This window comes from Dermacentor albipictus, chromosome 2 (assembly GCF_038994185.2).
Source record: "Dermacentor albipictus isolate Rhodes 1998 colony chromosome 2, USDA_Dalb.pri_finalv2, whole genome shotgun sequence".
NCBI lineage: Eukaryota > Metazoa > Arthropoda > Arachnida > Ixodida > Ixodidae > Dermacentor > Dermacentor albipictus.
Genome location: NC_091822.1, coordinates 206,928,166 through 206,942,823, shown reverse-complemented (window position 1 = coordinate 206,942,823; position 14,658 = coordinate 206,928,166). Strand labels below are relative to the sequence as shown.

The following is a 14,658-nucleotide window of genomic DNA, read 5'->3' as shown; positions in this document are numbered from 1 at the left end:
CATCGATCCAGACCGATTTGCCTTGTAGCATGTGGGACACCCCAGGGCTCAGTTCTTCCCCTACTCTATTTAATATCGCGATTGCAGGGCTCCCACGGATACTCGACCAGATCCCTGACGTCGCCCACGCTATTTATGCGGACGACATAACTATCTGGTCGACATGAGGTTCCCACGGAGCCATCCAGGACTGACTGCAGCAAGCAGTCGACACAATCTCCGAGTACGCGAGAAAATGCGGCTTAAGATGTGCTCCGCAAAAGTCAGGGCTCATAATCATTCGCTCCCGCACCCGCTCGTCTACTCCTCCTATCACTGTGCATGTGGATGGCATACCCATACCACAGGGTTATTCGTGCCCGCATCCTCGGCCTACACGTCCAAGCGGATGGCAGGTCTAACTATACTGTTGCCCTTCTATCCAGAAAGATTAAGCAAATTCTGGCCATGATCCGGAAGGTCTCCAACAGGCGCTCGGGCCTTCGAGAAGAGGACCTGCTGCGCTTGGTGGAGGCATGCGTGATCAGCCGGCTTACATAACATCGCCCATTTCAGCGGTTGATGCAACGCGACAACTTCGCATAGACGCAATGATTCGCAAAGCAACGAAGCTGGCCCATGGCCTCCCGAACTATACTTCCACATGCCGTCTCCTTAACTCAGGGACACATAGCACACTAGAAGTGCTGCTAGAGGCACATTGAGTCAGCCATCGGCAGCGCCTTTTACTCACTCCTACTGGCCGCCATCTTCTCACACGGCTAGGATACTCTGTCCCATCCCTTGAGCCTGAAACCAGTTCAATGACCTTGTCGTCAGCGATACGCCAAGCACTAAGTATTCATCCATTGCCATGTAATATACACCCCGAGCATGACATAGGACGGCGCAAAGCCCGTGTACGAAACCTTGGCCGCATGCTTGCAGACATCCCGGAAACACATACTTTATACACGGGCACATCACGCACTCAAGAGAGCTATACCTCGGTAGTTTTGGACGGCACCGAATTCCTGATAGACTCTGCTGCAATGCATGGAATAAATGCCACTTACGGAGAAATTCTCGGTGTTGATCTGGCGATTCGATACGCCATCATTGTTCCTGAGGAAGTGGATACATAGGCGGGACTCGCAACAGGCATGCCGGGCGTTCCTGTAAAGACATGACATCCCGAGAGCGGCACACCAAATGAACCACACCTCGCCGTATCCACTTACTCTTGACCCCTGGTCATACCTCATCATCATCATCATCATCATCATAATCATAATAATCATCATCATCATCATCAGCCTGGTTACGCCCACTGCAGGGCAAAGACCTCTCCCATATTTCTCCAACAACCCTGGTCATGTACTAATTGTGGCCATGCCGTCCCTGCAAACTTCTTAATCTCATCCGCCCACCCAACTTTCTGCCGCCCCCTGCTACGCTTCCCTTCCCTTGGAATCCAGTCCGTAACCCTTAATGACCATCGGTTATCTTCCCTCCTCATTACATGTCCTGCCCATGCCTATTTCTTTTTCTTGATTTCAACTAAGATGTCATTAACCCGCGTTTGTTCCCTCACCCAATCTGCTCTTTTCTTATCCCTTAACGTTACACCTATCATTCTTCTTTCCATAGCTCGTTGTGTCGTCCTCAATTTGAGTAGAACCCTTTTCGTAAGACTCCAGGTTCCTGCCCCGTAGGTGAGTACTGGTAAGACACAGACATTATACGCTTTTCTCTTGAGGGATAATGGCAACCTGCTGTTCATGATCTGAGAATGCCGGCCAAACGCACCCCAGCCCATTCTTAGTCTTCTGATTATTTCCGTCTCATGATCCGGATCCGCAGTGACTACCTGTCCTAAGTAGATGTATTCCCTTACGACTTCCAGTGCCTCGCTGTCTATTGTAAATTACTGTTCTCTTCCGAGACTGTTAAACAATACTTTAGTTTTCTGTAGATTAATTTTTAGACCCACTCTTCTGCTTTGCCTCTCGAGGTCAGTGAGCATGCATTGCAGTTGGTCCCCTGAGTTACTAAGCAAGGCAATATCATCAGCGAATCGCAAGTTACTAAGGTATTCTCCATTAACTTTTATCCCCATTTCTTCCCAATCTAGGTCTCTGAATATCTCCTGTAAACACGCTGTGAATAGCATTGGAGAGATCGTATCTCCCTGCCTGACGCCTTTCTTTATTGGGATTTTGTTGCTTTCTTTATGGAGGACTACGGTGGCTGTGGAGCCGCTATAGATATCTTTCAGTATTTTTACATACGGCTCGTCTACACCCTGATTCCGTAATGCCTCCATGACTGCTGAGGTTTCGACAGAATCAAATGCTTTCTCGTAATCAATGAAAGCTATATATAAGGGTTGGTTATATTCCGCACATTTCTCTATCACCTGATTGATAGTGTGAATATGATCTATTGTTGAGTAGCCTTTACGGAATCCTGCCTGGTCCTTTGCTTGACAGAAGTCTAAGGTGTTCCTGATTCTATTTGCGATTACCTTAGTAAATAGTTTGTAGGCAACAGACAGTAAGCTGATCGGTCTATAATTTTTCAAGTCTTTGGCGTCCCCTTTCTTATGGATTAGGATTATGTTAGCGTTTTTCCAAGATTCCGGTACGCTCGACGTTATGAGGCATTGCGTATACAGGGTGGCCAGGTGGTCATACCTCGCTGCAGGGTAACGAATGCGCACATGCGGTTGCCCGAGAAATTTCCCTTCGGGTGGCTCGGCATGGTAAGGTGAATAGTTCAGGGTGGGGGGATCTCTTGTTCCGTTACAAAGACATCCTACGTCATTATAAACGCATTCATCATACCCACGCCGCACCACCACCGTCCTTCTCGTGAGAAAAAGCAGTGGCATTACGCCAGTTGCAAACCGCAACTTTTCCAAATCTTGTCTCTTAATTCTACCCACACTATTATGCAGATCGTTGCCCTGGCTGTGGCAGCTATCCCACAATCTTCCACGTCGCGATTGGGTGCACTGCAAACCTCTTTCCCGCTTCCCAACACTCCCTTACCCTCTACGCAACAAAAAGCTGTAGGATGATGCCCTTCGTCCCGAGGTCCTCCGAGCTGTGATATAACGGGCTCGAAACATCACCGGAATCATCTTAGCTATCCTGGACTGAGAGTTCCTCCCACGCTGCTCTCCCGGTTGAAATATTAATATTAAAGATGTTTTACTCTTTCTCTCTCTCTCTACCGTCCAAGGAAATTTTCGTGTCGTAAGTAAAAACTCCCCATACGTGGGCCGATCCCGGAGACAGTGCAGAGGCGGGCCGACCCGCGGCGGAATTGAAGCAGGCGTTAAGCACTTCCTATACGTGGGCCGATACCGAAGAACGTGCAATGCCGGGCAGACCCACGGCTGAGGTGAAACAGGTGCTAAGCATTCCCGATACGTGGGCTGATGCCGAAGATACTGCAATGCAGGCTCGACCCGCGGCGGAGGTGAAGCAGGCGTTAAGCAATCCCAATACGTGGGCCGATGCCGAAGATAGTGCAATACCGGCTTGTCCCGCGGCGGAGGTGAAGCAGGCGTTAAGCAAACCCAATACGTGGGCCGATGCCGAAGATAGGGCAATGCCGGACCGACCCGCGGCGTAGGTGAAACATGCGTTATATAAGCACTTCCAATACGTGGGCCTATGCCGAAGATAGTGCTATACCGGCTGAACCCACGGCGGAGGTGAGACAGGCGTTAAGTACTCTAAATACGTGGGCCTATGCCGGAGATAGTGCAATGCCGGGCCGACCCGCGGCAGAGATGAAGCAGGCGTTAAGCAAACCCCGTACATGGGCCGATCCTGAAGATAGTGCAATGCCGTGCCTACCCGCGGCGGAGGTGAAGCAGGCGTTAAGCACTCCGCCTACGTGAGCCCATCCCGAATTAGTGCAATGCCGACCGACCCGCGGCGAAGGTGCAGTTGGCCATTCTGGACCCACATACACAGCTTCACTGGGCATCCTTCTTCACAGTGTGGAAGGGCACTGAAATATTTTTTCGCTGCTTCTCAATATGGGGGAGGCGCCAGTTCGTGGCAGCTTTCTTCTGGGAAACGTCCGTGAGCCCTTCGCTCTGTCCCTACTCCCCCGGAGTGGCAACTCTTTCTTCCTTTGATGGAGCTTCTTGTCTGACGAGGGTAGGTCGTTACGGAAATTAGCAGCGCTCAGGATCGCGTGGGAACTGTCCTCCGACTATTTCGCCAGCGTAGTTGTCGCATTGTACCCTCAGCGCGTGACAAGTTGTCTACTGCAGTCATAAGAGCGCCTCGCATCGTACTCAGCTTGTTCATTGGCCGTGCGCACAATGCGTGGTCGTCCCACTTGATGCACAATCCGTTTCATACACACATCCCCGTTTTCCCGCCACACCTGCCTCGCCGTAGGGCAGACGACAGCAGACCGGTAGCAACGGCGGCCATCGTGGGGGCTAGTGCAGCGCGCGGTAAAGCACGTGTCCTTTATTTCTTATCCGCCGTACTCGTTCTCCCCTGTACAGCGCTCGCACCGCCCTCTTTTTTGTTCGCTTTACGGATGCTAGCCAGCCCAGATATCCCCGCTACGAGACCATGCATGCGGCTGATTCATACAGGTCCGTCAGGTGAACAGCTTCGCTGTAAAAAGAAAGCCGTGCTGCGTTGTGAGACCAAGGAGAAATGGCCGGCCGTCTCTCAATTTCACCGCTTGCCACGGCACCGCGCAACCTATGGCCGGCCAACCTGTTTGCTACGTGCTCACGTGTTTCCTTTCATAAAGCTGACCGCAAGGTACCCTGACAATACGGGCCCACAGATATGAAATAAAACTGGTCAGAACTTTGACTTGTTGGTTTGTCATAACCTGCAACGGCGCCTGAGATAACAATAACCCTTTTGCTGGAATTATGAAATCTCTAGAGATTAAAAGATCGGGAGGATATTTTGTGTTAGCATGCCCTCATTATTGACGAAGGTTATGTGATTCTTATTGGAAAGCTGTTATCAAAGTGCTGGTTTAGGTTTTGTCTTTCTTAAATGCTTAAGCGTTTCTATGCTTACCTGACGAGAAAGCCGTCCGTCACGTAGGACAAAAATGCGTGCCCATCCCGGAGATAGTGCAATACTTGGCCGACCCGTGGCGGAGGTGAAAAGCACTGAGGTAGATAGAGCCCGCAGCAGCGAGCGCCTTTGTGCTGCCTGTCGCTTCCACACAAACGAAGCGGCGAGAAAACACTGTTCACAAATCTCTCAGCACAGGCCGCACCCTGCCCAGATCACTTTCAAGACGTAGGCTCACGCGTCAACGCGAAGCGGCGAGAACTCAGCGCGCGAAGCTATCGGCACTCTGTCTGCTTCGCGTTCAAGATATGGTCAGCGCGGTGCATAATGGTTCGACGCAGATGGATAAGGCGCTAAAGAGCGATACCAGCTTACAATGATTGTAACGTCATCAGCGCACCTGGCGCAGCCGCCTGCAGCAGTTGGTGTTGCCGCAGTGCTGTCGTTTACACTGGTGGTACCAAGTTTCGTGACATTGATAATGACACCGGGCTGCGTGGAGATGAGCAAGTGGTGGAATGCTTACGCAGACAATTCGTTTCTGCGTGAAATATGTTTGTGTGCTCTTGGTGCTGGTGAATTCCCCGAATGTGATGGTGGCGCAAGGAAAACTAAGCAGACAGAAGAACGGACAGAAAGCGCCAACTGAAGTTGCAAGTCGGTGCTCTCTCTGTCGCTCCTTCTTTCCACGTAGTTTTCCTTGCGCCAGCATCACATTTCGAGCATGGACCAACTAATACAACGTCGCATTCGGCTGAATTATGATTCCCTTATTACATGTACATGCCAGCACTCACTGCGCGCTATCAAGAAATAGCCTTTCAGTTATTGGTACGCCTGATTGAGATCGTCTTGCTGTATCCTCGAAAGCATTAGGGTTCTCTGGCTCCCCGGAGCGTGAAATTAATCTCTGAAAGGTTGTAACGGAAAGCTGCGGATCAATTGTGACCATATCCTAGGGCTTTTTAACCAGCACGTAAGCATATATGTATAGGAAGAGTGTTGTTGTATTCTGGTACCGTTTAAGTGCTACTGCAACGAAATTTCAGAGCTGGATATCTGGTGTTCCATGATACTGTGAATTACAACGCACACCGTGGGACAAGGACGGCAAAAGACGGGAGAAAGCGCTGGTTATGTCTTATTTGGACTTTATTTAGTGGAATGGCGACGTATTTTTACAAGAAAAGTGGAGTTTGTACAGGCTCTGGCATTGTGCCGCTATTGCGACTTGTTTTCGGCTCACCTGGAGCTTCAAAACTACTTTGAATCTCGTGTGTGGAAAGTCTTCAAATATGTTGATGATTTTTACCTATATTTGTTACTATATAATGCTTCGTCCTTTCTTGTCCGGCAGACAGCAACAGTATTTATGGAATGCTGAAGTGCTAACACATGAACTTCCGGTAGACAATTCGATCCTACGTTTGAATTTTATGTTGACGCCTTCGTTGAGTCACGTATGCTGGCAATATGGGCCAGGTGCTAAGAAGTCATCACCCAGTATATTAGTAAAAGAGCCATTTTAACATTTGTTTCTGGAACGCGATGAAGAAGTCTTGCAAATACTGTGTTCAGCGAGGTTTTCTTCACAGCTTTCTAGGTTAGGTGATGTCGCGTACCCAAAGTCGTTGCTCATTTCAGCAGCAGGAAATCCACACAGTTTAAGCAATTAGCGCCACATGCAGTTACTCCGCACCGTATGTTTGCTGTTATTCCTTATTTGCACTATGTGTCACACCATTTGACGAAGATAGGAAAATAGCAGCTGTTTAAGTATCTTTTTCTGCTCGAGACAAGTTAATGCAGCTCTGTAGGATGACATGCCCGGTGAAATCGCAATGTTCCAACAAAAACTGCAATATTCGGCACAGAAATTGGTCACTAGATTTATTTATTTATTTATTTATTTATTTATTTATTTATTTATTTATTTATTTTACGTGCCTTCTAGGCCCGTAGGCGCTACAGAAAGGAGGGGTACATATACAGAAAAGCAATGCAGAACAACGAATAAAAGATTTGCCGAAGATCTTTGCCAGGAAGTAGCACATGAAATGCCCTTGTCAAGTGGCAAAAAGTGCCGAAAGGCAGGAACAGTTTCTTAGCGCACATTCTTCGGATTACGGACGCACCACTGGGCTTGAAAACACCACAGCAGTCGGAAAGAACATCAGTGAGCAAACTAGAATAATTACCGAAGCCGCGGCAACTGCTAAGGGTGATGGTGCCACCAAGCCTTCTATCGCGCTTTCGCAAGAATTGCCCTAATTAGGATGCGCGAGAAGCGGTGCGCCCACTTCGGGTGTTTCACAGTCGGCACATAGTCACACACCGGCTATTACTAATATGTTGCATCATTTTTCCATGATGAAATATTTCACGCGTGCGTACATACGTTACTCGCGGGAAATAAAAAAGAACAGCTGGAAGGGAGCGCCGTTTTCGACCCGGTGTAAATGCTAGTGGTGGCTGGAATCGAACCCGCGTGGTCACTGACTCAGCGCGGCCCTTTTTTGTGACCTACGATTTGCTTTGTGCTGATACGCGGTGACTGTCTATAGTTTCGTACGAATATAGTTGAATAATTGCTTATTTTTTCACTTTTGCCTTTCCTCATACTCCAGACTCTGACACGGACTCTTCGTTCTCCTTATCGACGGAGTAAGTAACGCACCGCGTTCTTCGAGCATCTCAGTGCGAGCCGCCGAGCATGATTAATCGCAATTTTTTAAACAGGCATCCATGGCGAATGGGAAGCACAGTGATAGCTACCCCTAATCTATTTTCTGATTGGCAGCGGTCGGTCCGGAGAGGGAAGTGCTATGCGCTGTCTAGCAGTAACCTCACTGCACGAAATAACACCGCTGTGTGGTACGTGGGATACTAACACGAAAGGGAGAAGTGTAGCTGCCTCCTATAGGACAGAGGCTCTATTTCGAACGACCAAGTTGGAGCTGCGCTGTGGCGCGTATCTCCCGTTGTGTGTGTCATATACTAGGTACACCGCATAATGTCTGCAGCGCCATTTCCTGTGTGTATTTCTTGAGCACGCTGCAGCGTACTATGCTGGAACATCGCCACCGGGGACGAGGGGAAATCGGAACCGCCAGACAGACACGTGCATAGAGAAAGGGTGAGTTTGAAAGCTACCACCCCGCGCTCAGAAGTCGAGTGTCCTACCCACTAAACAACCAGGCTTGGTGAACGTGAATATATCTGAACCATATGAATGTGTTGTACAGGAGGTACAAAACAAATGACATAGGGGAACAGTTTCTATAAAGGCTTTCTTGAAAGATTTGGTGGTGGTGGAAAAAACGTAATCTCTAAGACCACATGTAGAGCTAGGTTGGAGCATTGCAGAAATCAGGAAAATTGCGATTTTGCGAAAATTTCAAGATCATGTCTTATCATAAGCCAGCAAACCCTGACACCAAGGACAACATAGAGGAAATTACTTGTGCTTAATAAATGAAATAAAGAAACGATAAATTAATGGAAATGAAAGTCGATAAAAAGCAACTTGCCACAGGGGGGGAACGATCCCACAACCTTCGCATCGTTCTGCATTCTGGGGATCGTTCTCCACCTGCGGCGAGTTATTTTTCATTCGCTTTCATTTCCATTAATTTGTCATTTCTTTATTTCATTTATTAAGCACAAGTAATTTCCCCTATGCTGTCCTTGGTGTCAGTGTTTCTTGGCTTCTTTTGATATGACTAATAAAAATCGGACCCCTCGGTTAATCCTCGTTCTTCTCGTTTAAGATCATGTCTTAGTGACAGGGGTGGGCGAATCCCATATTCAACTAATTAACGGACATTCAGTACTAATTAACTTCTGAAAAGTTACGTTTCGGCTCATATTGCAATTTACGAATTATAACCGGTGGGTTTGCAAGATTTATCCACTTGAAATGAATTTCCAGGATGACACTAATTTCGACATATTTCGTAAGGTGTTGTAAGAAATACATGGGCATTCCAGTCACTTCTATGCTTCAATTCATAAAATAGCGTTTTGATAAAGAAGTAAGTGGAATATCCGTGAATTTTTACGCTGAATTTGATGGAACATGTCTCCGAGCGGATGTCATTCTAGAGATTCCGTCTACGCGCCTTGCAAACTCATGGGCTACAATTCGTAAATTGCTATGCGTGCCGTGATGCCACTAAAGAAAAAAGTAATTTATGAATTTTGTTAATTAGTTGAATAAGTGTTTTGATTTCTCGAAACGACCCCCTCTCTAAGTACTCCAGCTCACGTACTAGAATTGTTATCTGCAACGGGCGATTTAAAGACAATTGCGGCAGAGCCCATTTCAGGATGGCTGTAGACGGTAATGCGTTAGCGTTGAATGAATATAGCGACCCAACGTCTTGCCTCCGTCGAAACGGGTTATGTATGAGGGGTGCACTGCAGCAGGACACCTCTTTCGCGCTTCTATGATAATGGTGATTTACTAGGCATCTCCTTTGAAACGGGCCGGTGGAGAATGGTTACCTATACTCCATCTCACAAGCTGGTTGCAGCAGTGTGAAAGAATTGTCAAATAGGAAGGCCCCTCGAGATAGGCTCCTCCGCGCCGCGTCGTCCGTTCAGCGTCTGCTTGTCACACGCTCCATGGTTGGTGAATTCACGCAAAAAACGTTTTCATCGTAACCATAATCTGCGTTCACGTGCATGCGACAGCAGGACTTCGCTTTACCTGTACGCTTTCCCTACGGTTACCTTGCAGCCCCCTTAGCAAGTTTTACGGGTGAATGCCCTTACAAATGTTCAGCTGCGTCACAGCGTCTGCTCGGCGTCTACTTGGCGTTCGCTCGCTACCGTCATCATGTACCATGCTAGAGCAGGTTAGTTAATTAATGATGCATTGAACAATTAGGCTTTCACAGCATTGCGCATTATCAACGCATCACCAATGCTAATGCGGCGGCACAATCTGCTAAGTTGAAATCACAGCAGTCTTACGGCTCGGCGCGGTGTCTGCATTCCTAGCAGCGTAGCAAAGACAGACGATTTCAATATTTACGACAAAACATACCTAATGATCTGACTTGAGATGAGACTTAGGGATGACGGGTTTTGTCCCTCGTTTCTTGCTGACAGGGAGGAGATCCAGTAACAAGCGCGAAATCGGATGAAAGCGGGAATGAGCACTGCTGTGTTGCCACGGTTAAGGTGGATATTACAATTACCGGCGGTAACTGCCACAGTAATTCTCGGTAGACGACGTACATGCGCAAAGGTCCTAACATGCCACGTAGTGCTGCACCGTATCACGTAGCGAGAAAATATAAAACTCTGTAGTGTAGCCAATAATCAGCCAGCTATATACGCCCTGCACTAATACCAAGGGTATTTATTTCCTGTGCACGCCTCGTACCTTCGGCGGTGCTGCAACCAGCATGTGAGATGGCCTATATATTCTGCTTGAGTTAATCAGGTATGCTATACATGCATGTTATTCTAAAATTTTTCTATGCACCTCTTTCTCTTCCTCAAAACTTCTGTCTACCTCGTACCTTCCCTAAGAACACTCTGCGCCTCTAGAGCCGCCACCACGAAGCCTCCGACATTCTTGGTGCACCGGTGCGTTCGAACGCTAAAGAACGTGTCATGCGGCAACCATCTCGTGTTTCTTTCTGGATACGCTTCGTCATCTAGTGGCACTAGCGAGAAGTTCGCGCGTGCCCTCCGAGAGGAAAAGTGTGGCGGTGCCTAAGAACGCCGAGAATTGCTCTCTCGTTTGCCGTACGGTCTGTGGAACATACTCAGTGACTCAAGTTTTTGGCGAGAGATTCAATGAAGAGCGGCACATAACTATTGCATTCATGGCGCAGCTCGCTAAAGCATTGGTCTGAAAGGTATTCTTTGAAATACAGCACATATTGTTGGGAGTGGGGTTGCGTGGTCGGTGTGATCTCGAGTTGGTGTCGTGTAGGGGCAGTCATCAGGACGAAGAAAAGCTTTATACAGGTATTTACATCTTTGAAGGATCCCAGCCAAGAGAATGCGGCACTTCGACCAGTGTGGACCAATGTGACTTCGACCAATGGTGTCTCGGACTAGGGACACCACCTGGTATGTAGGTCCTCACTAGGGGGTCCGCAACTCTTTATTGTGGAATAAAGGCTTTTCACCCCCACCACATCCGTGCGCCGGCTTAACTAGCCAGGTTGGAGTCCATCCCCTTTTTGCCTTTCTCGACGCGGTGGCCAGGATCTCACCAATCCGGGAACCCCGGACCATCATAATACACGTACAGGCACTTGCACTTGGACAGAGAGAGTACCTTTCTCCCGCTCAAAGGTCAGTGTCCAGTTGACGGAAGTGAATGGGCAGTGAATCATCAGCCGCAGCGACTCCGTGGACTCCGCCGCTGCGGTTGCAGATAAAGTGTCGGCTTTGGACAGCCAAAATAAACTGAAAGCACTTGACGCCATCAGCGTCATCGCGTGTATGTTCACAAGATTTTGTTTGCAGTGAGTGCACGGCTACGAACTCGGCACTCATGATCAGAACGGGATATGAAAGAAAGGTGTCTATTTGATTCAGTGGACTAGTGCCAACGGACGAAGTTGTTCGGAGCTCAGTTTACCGGAGGCAAGGAATACACATTTTAACAGCTTGAGAACGGAGGGTCGACTGGCTTTATTCAAAAATAAAAGCAGGTTTGCTGACTGGCAGTGGCGGCGCCCAAGTCGGGCCACCACCCCAACGGCGAGGTAAACTAAATTTCCGGAGCAAGGGGCAATGTCCTCCACGGCGGGTACAATGAAGTGTCGGGCGGTCTCTACAAGGGCTCACCCGCTAGAATGCCGGAGGCTTAAGTGTGAATGGTTGAAGGAATCAAGAGTTAACGTTCAAGATCGGCTGCTTTCACGTGGTGGCACGACACTGTCTCCTCTTTGATGATAAGTTAAATATACAAGGTATTCCCTGAACGCGAAACCACATGTGCACGAAAGGGGCTTTTATAGGAAGGAGTCAACGGTGGCTTGATAGTCACGCCGTAGAAAAGCGTGCGTGGTTCTGTCCAATGTCAGGAAACGAAACAGATACTGCGCGCAGGCGATACGTGGGGGTGTAGGTCGAAGCTGGTCGAGCCAGGAATGTAGCCTCTCTAATTGTCGCTCGCGGAGTGCCTTGCTGAGTGCCGTAAAACTGTGAGCAGGTGGCTCGTCTGGAAGCAGCGAACTATCCGAGACATATCTCGGTTGCTGAGAGCCTGCGTCGTCGAAGGAAGCTAACTCCACGCATGAGCGATAAGCAGAGATCGGATGACGAAAGAAAGAACAAAGTGACAAACGAAAGGTGGCTGTAATTCCCTACTTTCATAAGGTTTCCCACAACCTAAAGAAGGTAGGGCAACGGTCTGATATAAACGTTGTTTTTACAGCCCCTAACATACTCTTGAGGTTGAGTGTGTTGAGCTGTCCCATGAGGAAAAGAAAGCCAAGTTGCGCTACTGCGTGCAAGTATCCTTTCGTTACATGCACTCGTAACGTGGTGTACAAGATTCCACTTTCGTGTGGGAAGTACTACGTGGGCCAGACGGGCAGATGTTTAAACGTGCGTCTGGCGGAGGATAGTAATAAAGTGGAGAGCATCGCAATAGATGGGCATCTGGCTCCTCGTTGTATAAAATGTGACGTGAAGGCACCATGCTACCCTCTCTTAAAACAAACTGTTGTTTATCGCCACAGGAATAAGATAACGAGGGAAATTGTCGAAGCAGCTGAAATAAATAGAGTAAGTGACTATTGTGTTAGCACGTCGTATATCCTTTTATCTCAGAAAGAGCTTGAATTCTTGGGCATATAGTAGTCACATGACTGCTTTCCCTGTTCTTCGTTTGCTTCAGTGTGTCTGTTGCAGGGGCTTCCCAGTGAGTATATATATATATACCAGAAAAAAAGCAGTTCTGGGTCCGGGTAAATAACAGTGAAGTAGACGCGCGTATGAAGCGGTTTATGGACGTTTCGGCCGGGGTCCGGCCTTTATCTGATGAAGGCCGGACCCCGGCCGAACCGTCAATAAACCGCTTCATACGCGCGTCTACTTCACTATATATATATAATGAGAAGCCAACAAACACTGACACCAAGTACAACATAGGGGAAATTGCATGTGCTTAATAAATGAAATAAAGTAATGATAAATTATAGGAAATTAAAGTGGATGAAAAAACAACTTGCCGCAGGTGGGAACCGAACCCACAACCTTTATTTCATTTATTAAGCACATGCAATTTCCCCTATGTTGTACTTGGTGTCAGTGTTTGTTGGCTTCTCATTATATGACTAATAAATATCGGGTCCCTCGGTTAACCCCCTTTCTTCTCGTTTATTACTTAACGAGGGTCTCGAATCCGGCAGCATTGATGCCTTCAGGTAGCATATGTGGGTTTATTGACCAGTTGCCTTCACCCGAAAAGATCACGTTCTCGTGACGCCTGCGGCAAAAAAGACGTTCCACGTCCGCCGCCAAGGTCTGTGAGTGGGGGCGCTGGCTAACATTCTCAGGGTTCTACTAGTACACATAAATACCCAAGAAAGTGGATGGGGAAACGGCGCCGCGGTAGCTCAATTGGTAGAGCATTGCACGCGACATGCGGAGGTTGTGGGTTCGGTTCCCACCTGCGGCAAGTTGTTTTTTCATCCACTTTAATTTCCTATAATTTATCATTACTTTATTTCATTTATTAAGCACATGCAATTTCCCCTATGTTGTACTTGGTGTCAGTGTTTGTTGGCTTCTCATTATATGACTAATAAATATCGGGTCCCTCGGTTAACCCCCTTTCTTCTCGTTTATATATATATATATATATATATATATATATATATATATATATATATATATATATATATATATATATATATATATATATATATATATATATGTATGTATGTATGTATGTATGTATGTATGTATATATGTATTTCAACAAATCAATTGTTGAAAGTTAACGCTCGTCCCGTGTTCTTGCGCTATGTAACCCAGTTTACGACCGGAAAACTGTCCTGGAACGCGGTTTGCTGACCCACAGAGCATCTAGGTTGCGCTGACACCAAAGTCATCCTTGATTGTTGTTCGCAGTCCCAGTAGTACTAGGGGTAGCCTTTCCACTCAGTGCTGTCTGTCAACTGTGGCGGTCAATGACGCCTTCAGTTGTCGGTGGAGACGATCGAACATACCGTTGCTGTGTGGTTGCTAAGACCTGGTGTTAGGAAGGCGCGTGCCGAGCAGTCTCGCCAGAGCAGAAGAAGCGAACTTTGGAATTTTCAGCCTCCGTCAGTAGTGTTGTGACTTCGGGGTGGAGCGCGAAAGACGGACTCGTTCCGTAGACGAAGAAGGATCGAAAAACTTTATGCAATATTTACAGATAGTGGATGATAGCGTACAGGTAGCAGTAGGAGTGCATAAGACCGACTGGGTGGCTGCAAGCGACTCTCTCTTCTCACAATGGGCCGGTTCTCCCTTAAATCCCTTCGGCGACACCTCGTCGGCAGGAACCGGTTTGGGCGAGTTTGCGTCGGCAGGAACCAGGCGGGGCAGGGTGATGACCTCGCCTGCGTCGAATTCTTGCTTC

At 47.9% G+C, this 14,658-nt stretch overlaps 2 protein-coding genes across 7 annotated transcripts in view; one reads left to right on the top strand and one right to left on the bottom strand.

Annotated features, from left to right (window-relative positions):
- Positions 1–14,658, top strand: part of LOC135903402 (neprilysin-1-like) — a 553,033-nt gene that overhangs the window by 41,542 nt on the left and 496,833 nt on the right. For all 6 annotated transcript variants that reach the window (XR_011512359.1, XR_011512358.1, XM_065433718.1 and 3 more), the window contains exon 3: positions 7,682–7,718. Coding sequence is in view for 4 of the 6 variants with exons in the window: in XM_065433718.1 (XP_065289790.1) it covers positions 7,682–7,718 (37 nt within the window). In the remaining 2 variants the exon portion in view is untranslated. The remainder of the gene's footprint in view (positions 1–7,681; positions 7,719–14,658) is intronic.
- LOC139056414 (uncharacterized) overlaps positions 1–14,658 on the bottom strand; it is a 128,004-nt gene that overhangs the window by 82,812 nt on the left and 30,534 nt on the right. The gene's annotated exons all lie outside the window — the stretch shown is intronic.